The sequence below is a fragment of the Calypte anna genome, chromosome 2, assembly GCF_003957555.1.
Source record: "Calypte anna isolate BGI_N300 chromosome 2, bCalAnn1_v1.p, whole genome shotgun sequence".
Classification (NCBI taxonomy): Eukaryota; Metazoa; Chordata; class Aves; order Apodiformes; family Trochilidae; genus Calypte; species Calypte anna.
The window spans coordinates 9,693,875-9,709,737 of NC_044245.1; the positions used below are offsets into that span (position 1 = coordinate 9,693,875).

At 34.8% G+C, this 15,863-nt stretch overlaps 1 protein-coding gene across 2 annotated transcripts in view; it reads left to right on the top strand.

The window, feature by feature from the left end:
- The window catches only part of UBE3C (ubiquitin protein ligase E3C), a 74,955-nt gene that overhangs the window by 39,053 nt on the left and 20,039 nt on the right, over positions 1 to 15,863 (top strand). For both annotated transcript variants that reach the window (XM_030444391.1, XM_030444392.1), the window contains 3 exons: positions 29 to 126; positions 2,270 to 2,402; positions 4,857 to 5,104. In XM_030444391.1, coding sequence (XP_030300251.1) covers positions 29 to 126; positions 2,270 to 2,402; positions 4,857 to 5,104 — 479 coding nt within the window. The remainder of the gene's footprint in view (positions 1 to 28; positions 127 to 2,269; positions 2,403 to 4,856; positions 5,105 to 15,863) is intronic.

Here is a 15,863-nt window from a genome sequence, read left to right on the forward strand (position 1 = left end):
AATTTAAAATTATTATTTCTATTTTAAGTGGGTTTGGAACCAGCACCTCTTTCTGTATCTGAAGAACGACAACTTGCAATTCTGACAGAGCTGCCTTTTGTAGTTCCTTTTGAAGAAAGAGTAAAGGTACCTAATTTCTAATATAATATGCAGTTTTTTTGGTTTTTTTGTTTTCAATAAGTGTAAAATAGCACTTAGCTAAGTAGAAACTGGATTGTTTCCCTGCAGAAGTATATGATGGGCCATACTGTTTTTCTTCAGTGCTAACATGGCAACTGAACATTTGAAATGAATTACTTTTTTTTTAGCAATGATATTACCTGTTATAGTGATTGCATTAAAATTAGAAACGTATTACAAAGATACATGAGAGCAGTTGTATGTTTGTTTCAATGATTGATCTACGTGCTGGCACCCCCTTGTGGTACACAGAGCACTCACTATCTAGTTGTGCATCTGTAATAAACAAATTGCACGGTCAAGGGTGGGGACTTTAGTGCAGGGGTGGGTTTAGTCAGAATGAGATGATGGATGTCCATTTTGGGAAAATAAAGCATAGAGATTAATTTCTACTTTCATAGCTGAGTTGCTGAATTTTATAATAGAGTATGTGGTTTAAAACTTGTAAGATTCTTGTACTGCTTTCTTTGTTTTTTAATGTTTCCTAGATTTTAAATCTGTAATTGCTAGTTCTAGTAACTATTTCAGTTTTAATCATATTTTTTTTAAAAAGATGTTACTCTGTTACACAGATTTTTTTTTTCAGAACTGCTTTTGTTGTCAACTTTATCAACTTAAAAAGATCTCCTTGATTTGTCTTGTAAACTTTTAAGTGGCAAGACACCATCAAGAGAAGGGAGAGTGTTTCCATAGAGAAAATAAATCAGTATTCATCATAAAAGACAGTGACAGCTTTGGTAGAGCTTATGGTGGTGTGCATGTTCTAATGCCCTGTACATAAAAATGTGTCTGTAGCTGTTCTAGAATTGCAGACAAACTCAGGTAAGAAGGGACCTCTGGAGGTGCTTGAGTTCACATTCTTCCTCACACAGGAGTAATTTCAGATTTGAATTGGGATTCTCCAGGGCTTGTTCAGATGAGTTTTGACTTCACAGATCTGTGTAACCTCTTCCAGTAGTTAATCACTCTCATGATTTTTTTTTTTCCTCCATGTCCATTCAGCTTTTCTCTTTCTGCAGCTTCTGACTGTTTCCTGTTGTCTTCCTGCTGTGCACTTTAGAGAAGAATCTGGCTTTGTCTATACTGTAATCCCAGTTGGAGAGCATCTTCTCCACTAGCAACAGTTTTCCATAGAAATAGTAGATTTGAGACCCTACTTTATATTTCTGTGCTGTTGTCAGATTTTCCTCTTTCACGGTACATTTGTTGGTTTTAAACATCCCCGAGGACTCTTGCTTACCATTCTTAGTTAAGAAAACAGTCTGTGATATTATTGGAACTAGATGATGTTTTTGGTCCCTTTCATCCCAAACCATTCTATGATTATATTATTATTGGGAGGTTACACCCCTTGGAAAATATACTAGTCTATTGAATATAGGAAGGGTGCAAAAGAGGATGTAGTAATGAACAGACACTCTTTGGACTGAGGGTGCATTGAACCTTTACATAAGGCAGCCCCCTCCCATGCTACATCTTCACATAGAAACAGAGGTAGCTACAGTTACTCTTCAGATGGACTGTAACAAGTTCCTGTTGTGAAGACTTGCAAAGGGACATGGTGAAATTCGATTTGTACTGCAGCTGACAGTATTTTTTTGAATTGGTAACATGTTGTGGTTGTTTGTTTAACATGGCAGTGTTATCCACTAGTTTGCTTTGAATTATTTTCTCACTCATCCTGAGAGAGGAACTTATACCTAATTTCTTGTGTGCAATAACATTTGTGTATGCAGAAGGCTTGTGACTTTTTCCCTTTGTTTTTGAATACTTTGCATTGCAGAACTCTGAAAGGTAGGGAGAGGAAACTGGAATCATTGACACAGTGTCTGTAGATGTGCATTTTTATGTGGAAAGAATTGAGGATTGTATCTTGCAACAGAAAAGTTTTTTGCATGTCTGCCCCTTCTCCTTCCCTCCCCTGGGACCTGGCTCTGTATTATGTTTCTTCAGCTCAGTGAGAGAGAGGACAAATCACTTGAAAGTGAGTGCCCAGAACCAACCCAAAGGAAAGCAGTGAATAATCATCTCTCATTGAATATTTAGATCTGCACAGTGATATGATTTCTCTCTTCACTCACTTTAACAGATTTTTCAAAGACTCATCTATGCTGATAAACAAGAAGTTCAAGGAGATGGGCCATTTTTGGATGGAATTAATGTCACAATCAGAAGAAACTATATTTATGAAGATGCTTATGATAAACTTTCTCCTGAAAATGGTAGGTTTACATTTATCATCAGCTTGTTTATAAAATTTAACATCCTACTCAAGTAAGCAAGTAGGTAACTACGTGATAAGAATGGTAAAAATATAAGATGTGAAAATCCTTAAATTCCTTGTTTTTACGTAGAGTAATTCTCATCCACATCTAATGTATCTAATCATTGAGGTCTCATTCTCTTTAGCACACCCTTCCTTAATTAAAACCTACTTCTATGGGCCTTTGTTTGCCATTTACTTGTCCAAATAACTGCACTTTATATTATCTGAGTAGTTCTGTAGATCTTACCTTCTTTTGTAACCTATGTCAAATAGCCTATCTAAACCAGAGTATTTGGTAGGTACAGTATGGCCAGTAAGAATAATGTAGTGTACTTTGTAATGATAGTATGCTGTAGTGCATATTTTACCACATTGATATACATCAGATCTTAGTGTGAATTTGTGTGAGTCTTTATTAGTTATATCATATTTTTGCATCTAAAAAAATATTTTTCAAATACTTAAGATTTGCCATGTGAATCTCATCTGCTGTGCCATGTATGTTCCCTCCTGGAGAGCTGCCTGGTTTATTGAGGAAAAAAAAGAGATGTTGGTATTCTTGGTTTGTATAAAATTACTGGAGATTGTGCTTCTTAATTTCCTTTACTCTGGTAGTGTTAAAGATACTATTCTATTTAAAAATAAGCTTTTGTATTCCAACTCCAGTGTTTAAAGCTATAACCACCTAAACCAGCTACATTAGACTTAACTTTATTTAAATTAAGTACAAAATAAGTTCTTCTGCTCTTGGAAATTTTTAAAAGGCTCATCAGGAGACGTCACTGCATGATCATCTGGAAATTATATGTGCAATTGGCTGTTTTAGAGATGGTTGAGTCACCATCCCTGGACGTGTGTGAGGGTTGTTTAGATGTGGTGCTGGGGGATATGGTTTAGGGAAGAACTTTTAGAGTAGGGATGATGATTGGACTTCATGGTCCCAAGGGTCTTTTTCAATCTGAAAGATTCTATGATTCCCTAGTGGCTGTCAGTAGTTTTATTGTATGAGTCATTAAGTGGTCTCTTAAAAAGAAAGATGAAATGGAATTGGAAAATAGAAAAAATTGAGTCTTGGGTTTCCCCTCCCTGTCAATTAAATGTTTAAAAATGCAATTCTGAAACTGTTATGCAATGCTGAGTAACAACCAAGTCAGTCTGTTTTTTTCTGTAGAAAAAAAACCATTTCACTGTGAGACTTGTTAAGCACTGAAATGGGCTGTGCAGAGAGGATGCCAAATCTCCATCACTGGAGACTCAAATAGACAAATGCACTGAGCATCCAGATATGGCTTGGAAGTCAGCCTTCTTTTCAGTGTGGGAATTTCAAATATGAGTCTCTTCCAACCCAAACTGTTCTGTGAGGCCTTCTGTTCAGTCAAAAGAGCTCTCTTGTGGTAATACAACATTTTTCTGTTTGTTTGGTTTGGTTTTTTTTGTGTGTGTGGTTTTTTTTTTTTTTTTTTTTTTTTTTGTGTGTGTGGTTTTTTTTTTTTTTTGTGTCGAAGGGGATGAGGTGGTGGCTAAAAATGGCCATTCTGTGTTTCCAGCCAGCAGATTTTTTTCTACAGGAGAGCATTTCAGTTGAATGAAGAATTAACAGATGATTTTTAAAACTGCTTAAGTGAGGAACGGGATGTTTCCAGTAGATGTAGAGGCATTTGCTAATGGGAGAGTACAAGTTAAGGCACTAGGTGGTAATTCTTTTGCTACAAGGTGCTGACAAATCTTTCATGAACACCAGTTGTCCATCCATAATGTGTGTTATAGAATATGTAGGCAGTAGGTTTTTTTACTGGTTTATTACTGGTTACTTTGCTGAGACACAAATGTAGTCAATGCAAGGGTTCAAGTAAAAGCTGTGTATTAGCTTAAATCTTTGGAAGCCTTCAGTGAATTGAGCAAGTATGTCATTCTTCCCTGTTACATAGACATAGTTCAAGAAGTAAGTATTGCTTGCTTTCTCAAGTAGCAGCATTTTATGAAACAATTTTATGAAACCAACATTATGTTTTATGCCTTTGGAACGTGGCTCTCTGTACCACAACTTGCCCAGTGGAATTACATGACATGGCAATGAATCCAAAGTATCCAAAAATACTAAGTTCAGTTTTGAAGGATATTATTTAAGGGTGTAGCTTAACAGCTACTTGGTAGCTTAACCCCTACCAAGGCTTTCCATTCTATCTTTTCATGACTCCTAGAGCAAGACCCTTTGTACAAAATGAGTTTCACACATAGAATATTCCAAAACTGAATCAGTAATAGATTTTTGCTGCAGTACTACTGACTACCTCAATTTTTTATATAAAGTTAGTATAAATATGTTTGCATGTGTAGTTACATGTATTTTTATGTGAATAAAAGTCAAGCAGATTTTTGCATCTGATTTTCTGTTTTTTTCTCTCTGCAGAACCTGACCTAAAAAAGCGCATTCGTGTTCACTTACTTAATGCACATGGTCTTGATGAAGCTGGTATTGATGGTGGTGGAATTTTTAGAGAATTTCTAAATGAACTACTTAAATCAGGATTTAACCCTAACCAGGGTTTTTTTAAGACCACCAATGAGGGACTTCTTTACCCTAACCCTGCTGCACAAATGCTCGTTGGAGACTCTTACGCCCGACATTACTACTTTCTTGGAAGAATGCTTGGAAAGGTAAAACCAGTGTTATATAATATAAACCTATGACACTACCAAGTTTATTCAGTACTGTTTTGTTTTTTTTTTTACATGGGGGCAGGTGGGGAAAAAATTATAATTTTTTCCAGAGTTGAGAAAGAATAACTTTCAGATGTTGGATCTGAACATTATTTCCCCAAGTCACCCAATTTTCTGATTAATTTTAATATATTAGTTACATACTCGGGAAGTACAGAAAATTTGAGATACCCTGACTGCTAATTGAGAAAAGTTTGCATATGTCATCTTCTGTGTTTATCATCTTGCTTGAAATTAAGTTGCTTGGTGCTAGTGGCTACTCTGCTTACGGTGAGTTTTAACCAGGAGCTTTCTGAAATTTGATTGCAACTCCATTTTTGTCAGTTGGAATATATGAAATTAATATTTTCAGAAACACTTTGTATGAGCTACAATTCTTGCTAGTATTTAAAATTTGCCATGGTTATTTACTGTGCAATAAGTAACTGAGGTATGCCTTATGCTGTATGTGAATTAACTTTCAGTTATTCTGCTTGGTTTTTCACGTTTTGCATCTTGTTTAAGTTTTAGGGCTTGGTATTTTACTGTTATGAACATTTGAAGACTAATACAGATCTGTTGAGCTAAATAAAAAATGGAGAGAAAAAAAGAGCAGCCATTACAAACATTTTATTACATTCAGTTTGCTTTTATGAGCAGGCTTAGTGCTGAAGCTCTTTCCCTCTGAGCCCTTGAAATTACTTCTGTAAAGCTAATAATTGTGAAACAAAGTTTGGAATACAGATTCCATTTCAGATAAAAAAAATTTTGATTGCTACTCAGCTGTCTAAAACTGGATGTATCTAAGGTGTAAAAGACTCCCTTAATTGCCGGGATTATTTTGGGGGCTAAAATCCTGCTGACTTGCAGTGAGATTTAACATACAGTTGGATGTCCTTCTAATGTAGCTGGAGGTGGTTGAAGAGGATGTTGTTGGCAAACTTGAGCTGTTGAAAATGAGTGCTGTTCTTTACTTGCCAGTCAACTGATTTAGATTAAACTACCACTTTGTAGGCAAATTCCTTGCTACTGCATCCCAGTTATTGCAATATCCAAGCTTGTTAAATAATGAAAATTTCAAATCAACCATTTCAGTAAAATAATTTCTGAAGGATGTTTCAACTGCTAATGGGAGATGGGTTCAGTATTTATACAATAAAATTTGTAATTATGACATGCTGCATATCCCAGGCTTAATTTTCTTCTAATATCTATAAACTTTTGGAATGGGAAAGCAAATACTGCTGTGGTATTGTGAGGAAGTTACTTCACTCTGAAAATGTTTGGTGTTTTTCTGGGAATAGGGCAGGGCTCAGTTGTGGAGAGGGAATTTGAAACATTTTTCTTTTTTTAAATTGTAATTTTTAGTCTTTAATTTCTTCTGTCACACACACATTGCCTTCTGTAATTGGATCTCAATATTAGCCTAGAGACAGAAGTTGCAAAATGTGTTTTATTATCTCCCATAGAGTGCTGCAACTATAGTCTTGCCTTTGACTTTTTAAAATCATAGGGTCTATTATTTAACATATCAAAAGCATAAATTGTTTTTGTATTTGCAGTATATTTACCTAAGGTAAGAATTGACAGTGTTATTTAATAATTACCCTTACCCAGGTGCACAGACACCTTTTTAGTAGTGTATTTAGAGAAGTGATGAATTAAATGGAAAGATAAGGCACGACCATACTATTCAAAACCTGCCAGTGTTGTGATCTTAGTTAAGTTATTGAATACTCACTCACCCGTTTTAAAAAATGTGTCCATTTTATGCTTTGCACAGGGTTATTTGAAAGCAATAGTGGATTATTAAAAGCCCCTTTGCAAACAAAATAGATATAATGCAAAGGAAGCAATCAGGCATCCACAGCAATTTCTTATTTGTGGAAAGCAGTATGTAAAGAGCTCTGCCACCAAAAACTCTCACGTAAGAAGTTTCAGTGTTATCAGAAAACAAATACATTAAAATATAATAATTTATAGAAATTCTCTGTCTCTTGGTAACCATTTCATACTAATATAAAAGTGCATTTAACTTGCAATACCGTAAGTTTACACTTAATTCATTTTTTCTTCTCATCAGGACATTTCTAACAGCTTGACATAATCTGTGTTAATTGGTAAATTAGAATTAGAAACATCTGAAAATTTAAAACTTACCTTGGAAAACGTTGTATCTAAAAATAAAATTTATTTTTTTAGGAGAATCTATTTACTATTTGGGGTCTATTTTTGTAGTTAGTGAGGAAATGGAAATCTGTATACTGTACAAACTACATGGCTGGCTGCAACTTCTGATTACCAAATGAGCAAAAGTTCTGGTGGAAATAATACCAAGTGATCATGTAATTGCATATATTTCCTGAAATAATTCTTATAAAAAAAAAAAAAAAAAAAAAAAGAACTTGCCTAGACAGCAGCTACTCAAATACTTCCAAAGTTTACATTTCTCTACTTTCAGCAACTTTACCTGTAATGTAAATATTATTTTAACATTGGTGCCTTTGAAACATTTTCCTTTCTCTGCAGCTGAGGGACGTTCAGGTGGAGGTGTCCTAGCCCCAGATTCTCTTTGTTGTCCCCTGTGTGTTACCTTTCTAAATTTTCAACTTACATTTACATTTATTTAAAGATGTTAATGCGATAAGTGTTGTAGAGAAGGACATTATTTGCATTTGGAATTATTTGACATCAAGAAGATAATTCTTAATTTACTTTCAGGAAGTGGCAGCATTAGTTAAAAATATGGCTGGAAGTCCATCAAAAGATTAGAATTGTAACTTTTAATATTTTCCTCTTCTTCCTTTTTGATGTAAATCTGCTAGTTCTTGCATTTATAGTATTTTGCAATGATTCTCTTTGCTCCTTTAACAAAGTGACTCTTTCCAGTGCTAGAGATTTTCATCCAGTCCTCCAAGCATCTTTGGTTATACTGAATTAAGCCAGCTCCATTTCTTTTACTACAGCTGCAAAGCACTAGTAAATCATGCATTCATGTAGCTAAGAACACATGCACTATCTTTGAAATAAAGTATTCAGTATCTTTTTTTAAGCAATAGGATCTGCAGTCTCTGGAAGACATTACAGTTTTCTGAAAAGACAGATTTTTTTGCCAAGACTGACGTTTTATCGTAAATGGTTGGGAAGGTAGCATAAAGTACAAAATGTGACATTTCAAGTTACTGTTCTGAACTGAGTCCTTCCTTTGCAGATTCAAATAAAGAATTCTGTTACAGGAGACAGGAAGGACTGAGCAAAAATAACCTGTTTATTCTAAATTTTAGCATTATTTTCATGACTGATAGATTCAGATCACTTTGGCTTGGTTTAAATCAGTACACTCTGAATTGATTTGTGCCTCAGCCACAATTTATAGTACTAGTACCCAGAAAGGTAGGTACAGAACGAAGATACAAAGAGGAGGTAATTTCTATAAAATTTATGTTTTATTAATTTCAGTTACCCTGCACATGATTTTGTAGACTCAGCGTTTTGCTTAAAAGCAAGTTAGATGATCATTTGCCTCAGAAAATCCTGAATCATCTGAAATTGAATCAAAACAGAAGTTGACCATGGAAAGCAGCATGCTCTTTTAATTACACATCTGCAGTGCAGAAACACCATTGTAAGAGAGCAAAATTCCTAACTTATGGAAGTTATTTTATGATTTATGAACATCCATGTTAACTAATGTGAATCTATTTTTCTGACACGGTTATTCAGCTTGACAATTCATTTGTGTTCATTTAACCCAACCAATTATCTTTTGATTACAAGTAGCTACAGTAGTACTAAACTTGTAGATGCACGTCTGGCACTAAAAGTCTACTGAAATGTGGTATTTTAACTCTAAATCTTTAGGAAGGAAAAGTGTGTATTGATGTATTGTGATATTTATTGGGTCATAATGTATTTAAATTTTCTTTAATGCATATGTTAGTGATTGTTTACTGTGATAAAGTGCATAGAGGTCTCTTCAAGGAGTTCTGCATGGAAAGAATTACCTCATGTCAGTGGTCACTCCTCAATTAAAAGTTCCATTAGCAGATGATTCCTGCTTCTGGTTTGTGTACTGATTGCATTTTATCGCCTCTAAATCAGGTTTCTAGACAGGGAATAAATAAACAGTAAGAGTGTGGTAATGGTATCCTGATATTTTTCACATCTGGGAACACCTATGTCCATTTCAATCAGTTAGGTCTGGAATATTTACTGAAATTCTTTCATCTATTTGAACTGTCTTTAAAAATGACTAGTTTCACTGCTATTAAAATACAGATTTATCATAGAAGCCTATCCAGAGGTTAGAGAGTAGTAAATGTTTCAGTTTTTCAGAAAATTAGCTCTGAAACACAGAGGACATGTCTTCCTTTTATGTTTGATTATTAGAAAATTATGTTTAAATCTGAGAAAAGAAAAATCTATTAAGCTTTTACTGGAACCTGAGTAGTGAGTGATAACTGTCAGTTACCCAGTGCATTCACAGGTATCTCTGGGCCTTTCCTCTGCCATCCCTCAAAACCCACCAATTGCTACATTGATAGCAATTCATATCATATATGCTGTAACTTATAGAGGTAACTGTTCCTGTTAAAACAGAAAGTTCCCAGCTGATGAAGGGTTGCTTTTCTGCAGGCACCAACATTTCTATTTTGGTAATAAAGAGTCTGGTAATAAAATTAATGCACCCTAAATTCTTAGAATGAAAATTCTAGCATAATTTTCTATTTTAAAATTGAAAATTAACTCAAGGTCATTTGATATGCTTCAATAGGGTCTTTGGAAATGCATCCCAACATTTTTATGGTGGTGCATTCATTAGTCAGTCATTTTGCCTGTTATTTTGTGCTTCTCACAGAGCTGCAGTCTCTACACTGACTGCAGCAAATTTGCCAGGCAGACCCCTCCCATCTGAGTCTTTGCTACCCCATATCTCTTGAACGTCTATGAACTTGTACTCACTGACCTTCAGCTTCCCAGGGAGTGCTAAACCAAAAGTAAAATGGTTCTTAAAAAAGGTTTTATTTCTTCTGGGGAAAAAAATAAATTATATATATATATATATATATCCAAAGGTACTGGCACTGTTGCAAGGAGTGCTGATACAGTGCTATCAGATGCCTTATGCTGTCATGGAACTTTTTATTCCTTTTTTTAAAAACACAGAAAAGGCATCCAGTATTGCACTAGGAATTTTGCAGTCACAAAATAATGTACCAGACTTTCCATTACTATGGTGATATGAATTCCTCTAGGGGCTCTGCTATTGTATTGCTTAGAGAACTGAGAAACAGTGACTTAAAGATACCAGGTAGCAGACATACTGCATTGTGACACACGCCTGATAGAATTAGTTTTATTTTATCATATTTACATTAGAAACAATATTAAATTGCTTTTGCTCCCTGTAAAGCACATTATTAAGTATATATGTAAGAAATTGTCTTAAAATTACTAAATGCTAGCTTTAAAATGCTTCAAAATTATGTGTTAATCTTAATATAATTTATATTTTTAGTTTTATCTTTTTTTAGGGTAGGAAGGGCTTTGCTGGCCTGAATGGCTTTGTGAGTGTGATATTTCTAGGGTATAAATAATAAAATAGAAGGAAGTCCTAATGGTTTTGCTATTTTTCTATCATTTTTATTAATGGTTCTTTGCAGCTTTGAAGATCTATTGCAGTCTGTAAGTGCTAAGTATTATTTAATAGCAACTGGTTAAAATGACTGAAATAGAAAGGGTTATGATCTTGGGGACTGATTAGGGAAATAACTGAATTTGAGCCCAATGATTTACTGCATCAGCCCATAAGCTGTGTGTCTTTCTAGGGCTATGATTTTAGGATTTTTTAGGTTTTAAAAAACAGTTCTGGTTTGTAAATGATTAATGGAAAGTAGAAGCAGTAACTGATGAATTATTCTTCTTGGGAAATATTTTAATTTAAATAATAAATGAGAGAACTAATTAAAGACCTGCAAGTGTAAGTAAAATCATCAAAGATGCTGCATAGTCTTAGTTGGTTCATCTCTAAGTTTGTTTGCAGCTCACATGAGTTTTAAAGATGAATTAATTTAATGCTGAGTTTAAACTTTATTCAGAATGCTGTAATGCTCATGAAACCTCTACTTATATATAGTATATTTGTTGGAAGTTACAGGACTTAGCTTAAATTTTATCCTGTTTTAAAACATGTTGCAGTCTTTTCTTCCTAAAGAGATTTTTCCTAAATCCTGAAGTCTAGTCTCTTGGTACCTGAGCAGTACCTTGTGTTACCATGTTGAGCTGAAATAGTATTGTGATAGTTACCATGTACAGTCATAATCAGATATTTATTCTCATTATGTTGAAAATGAGAAAAGTTCCCATTGCACAAGGAACTGTTATTTTCCTCCCTTTCTTACTATGTACTGTCTATAGCTATCCTTCCAGCTGAGATCTTATATACTCCATATATATATTAAAGCTAGTCATTCCATGCCTATATTATGAAAACTCCTTGCCTTGAAGAACCATTCCTTGTTCCTGCACCTCACGTGTTTAATAAATGCGTGCAGTATATTCATAGGTATCCAAACAGTATTTTTCACATCAGATAAACAAGTTGTGATCTGTGTTGCTGAACTGAGCAAAGGCTTTTGTAGCTCATCCATGTTGCAGTCAGTTATTGTTGAACTATTCCACAATCACAAGTTGGTGATAGTATTTAAAAGAGGAAGAACTTCAGAGTGCCAAAGCCTATTAACCACTGTAGGCTTTCTATTCCTGTGCTTGGTTTTAGTATGTCCCCTACACTCCTGTTTTAAGATGTGTGTCCTATAGGCATTCACACACAGAGAGGAAGGTATATGAAGTCCCTTTTACTGAATACTGCTTCTTCAATAGTGAAGTAATTGCTCGTGGCCTTTTAGCCACAAAACCTTATTCTAATATTTTTGGGTTTTATTGTGTTTGTTTTGTTTTTTTTTTTTAAAAGGCTAGCAAGGCATTGTGAAATAATTAGGAAAAGAATGGGGTGAAGAATAGCAGAAATAATGTTACTGAAAACCAGATCCATGTGTTTGCTTTCTTTTGCTTAGTTGTTTCAGAAGCTTTTAAGTTACTTTAATGGTTACCGAGAGTAACCCAAAGGTTACTTCACCTAAAGAGCATCCCTAGTTTACATGAGTTGAAGGAGTGCTGGGAAATCCAGGTTGGCCCTTCTAGCAGGCAAAACCTTTTAGGTACTGCATCACCATATGAGCATTACAGTACTTGCATAATAGTCCTTGATGTAGATGCCTCTGCTTCAGATTAACCTCATGTCACAGTCTTGCATCTGCAAATTGAACTTTAGTGAAAGTGAAACGCTTGTACTCCCAGCTTTTTGAGGAGGCAGGTGTATACAGGCTCTGTTAAGGTGTTTGGTGCCTGCCCCTCTGCCCCTCTTCTAAAAGTTAGAAAGTAGAAGTCTTTTTGACCACCAGTTGCTTGTTTCATCACTTCTTATCTGGATTTTTTGCTTTCTATAAGCCAGTTGCAGTTTGAGACCAGGGAATGACAGTGAATTCAAGTAAGAGGTGAGTTAGATAGGAGGGCTGGGAATGTGAACTCTCAAAAATCATTGAATGACATTGTCCCTTTGGTGATGACCATAAGATTTAAATGAAACCTGCCAAAGGGTGAGTGTTTGAGATTAAGTTTGAGATCAGTTTTAAAATATATATTGGTAAAGCTTTCTGGCTTTGATTTCTTGAAGCAGTGTATGAACAGGAACTTCTGACTTACACTCAAGCAGAAGTCACTTTCCTCCAAAAGAAAGTTTCTTCTGTCAGGGTTGCTGCTCACTGGCTTCTGGGGTTAAAAAGAAGACTGTTTCTGGGGGGAGAGATGACCTTTTACTGTATTAAAGTACATACATAAATACATCCTAACAGTGCATCTTCTTATTACAGCTAATTAATCTGAAAAAATTAATTAGAAAATTAATCTGAAAAAATTACCTCTGAAAGAAATGGTCGCCATTCCTTTGTCTGTCACTGATGCTGGGCTCCTGCTTCCTTTATGTTGCAGACCAGTTCAGAAAGTTCATCGGGCAGAAAAATAAGTTTAAAATCACAACAGTTCACTAATGTAAAAGAGACAAGGAGTTAATCTTCCCTTTTGGACATTAGATTATCAGCAGTAAGAAAAACACCCATCATGGTGGGCTTCCAGGGGCAACTGGCTGCTTCAAGGTTGTGTTCCCATTGAAACAAATGGTCTTGCAGTTCCTGCCCAGTTTCAGCCATAGTGTGAGCTGGTCTGATTCTGAATTGAAAGCAAGCTCAACTCTAAACAGGGTCCATGCTGTGTCCAGTGCCCCCCTCTAATCCCAAAACCAAGTACCACAAACAAAGCAGAACAGAAGTAATTACATTTTTTGAACTTGATTCAGCAAGTTGTAACACTCACGTAACCTCCACTAAATAGCTACTTGGGTTTGTTTCCTGGTTCAGTCAGCAAGTTCATTTGTTTCATAGCTCTGGCAGGAATGGGTGGAATCCTATCTTTTGGTGGCAGCAGGTTGGTTGATCAGTTTATGCTGACTGAGAAGCAGGGAAGTTAGATGGAAGCTGAAAAGTAAAGTTTCAGTTTAGTCGTATTCAGTTGTACACAGCATTTCTCAGCATCTCTGATAAATGAAACAAAAATTCAGTTTATAATGATTTTATTTAGCAGAGTTTTAGTCCATTTTTTTATTCAACTTGATTAGGATAGCTTGACTTTCAAGGTAATTAAAACACTACTTTTTGTCCTGTTTCCAAAAATACTCTGTTTTTAATATTGTAATTACTTAGCTAAGAAAAGAAGTAGTAATTAAAGTTATTCTCAAGTTGCACAATTTAGTTTCTTTAAAAATGCTTTATATAGTTTTTAGATGAAGTTATAAATGTTCACTTTGGAACTACCTGAAGATTAATAGCAATGCATTTGAAATACATTATTTTTTTATTGATTCTTAATGTAGTAAATTACTGAAGTTATTTGGCAGCAAACAGAAATAGCCAGTGATGTTGTTCACATTTATTTTCCTGATAGCGTCACAATTTGCATTAATTGCATTGCAGCTGCACTCACTTATATTAAAAAGCTTCTACTATAATTAATCCTTTCTATTTCAAATCATTTTGGCACAATTTCTAGCAATAAACACTCATAAAAGACAGACACTTGAAAAATAACATACAAGTTTCTTCAATATACCTATTGCTGTTTTTTCCTGACAAGGAATTATTGATAGGCTTCTAAGATCAAGTGGTGCAAGTGGCTAAGTCTTAAGACCAGTTTGAAAAATGCTAAGTGGATTATTTTGCATAAGAAATAGACAAGTTTTGAATTTGTGTAATTAACCTGTGTTTAGAAAATACCTTGATTTATGTCTACATTTGTATTTTAGTTGCATACATTATGGAAATTTAATTTATAATCCATTTAGCTGATGTGATCATAGTTTTTAGTGCTATCATTTATTAGTCCTTGTATATTAAATGCTCTAAAGGCTTAAACCTGCCTTCTGTAAAAAATTACACCTCTACATTTACATTTTATGAGTCATAGATGGAATTCCATTTTAAATTCGGGTAGCTTTGATATATTTAAGGAATTACAATGGCTTTATTGTTACTAATGCAGGAACAGCAAACACTGACCTTATACATTGCAAATTAATGATTTATCCCTCTAGTTTGCTTTTAAAGTCAACTATACAAATGAGGATTTCGACTTCTACACCTTGAATAAATCATATAGCTCTAAATATAATGCACCCTTTGGCTTTGAACTCGTTACTCTCAATTCTTTCTGCAAGGTCTAACTCACCTCATAGAAATGTTCTTTCAGAAGTTTAAGGAATTGTGTATATTTTTCTTAACACCTTTGTTGGACTATCATTCAGTGATTACAGCTACATTTCTTTTTTTTCTTTTACTTTTCTCCCCCCCTCATTGTGCTTACTTTTCTAAGTTTGCAGCACACCGTGGAGGAATTAAATAATGCCAAAACATCCTTGAAGAGTAAATAGAGAACAAGGTGATTTTTTGATGATGCCTTTTCTGATCAGCCCTTTAGTGATATTTAATGATACTGTAAATATTTGCTTGTAACAGTTGGAGGTGCCTGTGTGACAAAACAAACTGGGCATCAGGAAAGATTATGTACAGACTGTCTCAGGAATGTTTTTTTAAAGGCCATAATCTTGAATTTTTCCTTTATTCATGTAGGCTTTTTCTAAATGATGTCACACTTACTCTTTCTATCTCTGAAGTTTACAGCTCTCCTTCTTTTGAGAGCTACCGTAAGTACTTTTTCCCCCCAGTCAACAACAAATTATTACTGCTGTATGGAAAATAAGCTGTTATTACATTTTATAATTTACTATAACAAGATGCTGTTTTCAGTTGCCTTGCATTACACTGCAGTATGATCATACAGTAGGGAACAGTGGTATTGCTGGAGTTGGTGCATTTCTGAAAATTCTCAAGGAAATTCTAAGTTTACAGTAAAACCATATGGGTCATGAGTGCTGCATGTTTGGGTCAGGGTCATTTGTGGTGCTGTCCTCTTTTGACTGGTGTTACAGTGTCAAACACAGGAAGAATCAGACCTGAGAGACAGTCATAACTGGGAAGGTCTCAGTTTGAAAATTAAAATGGTTTGATGATGCCATTAAGCAGTAGAATTCACCAAAACTATTCACCAA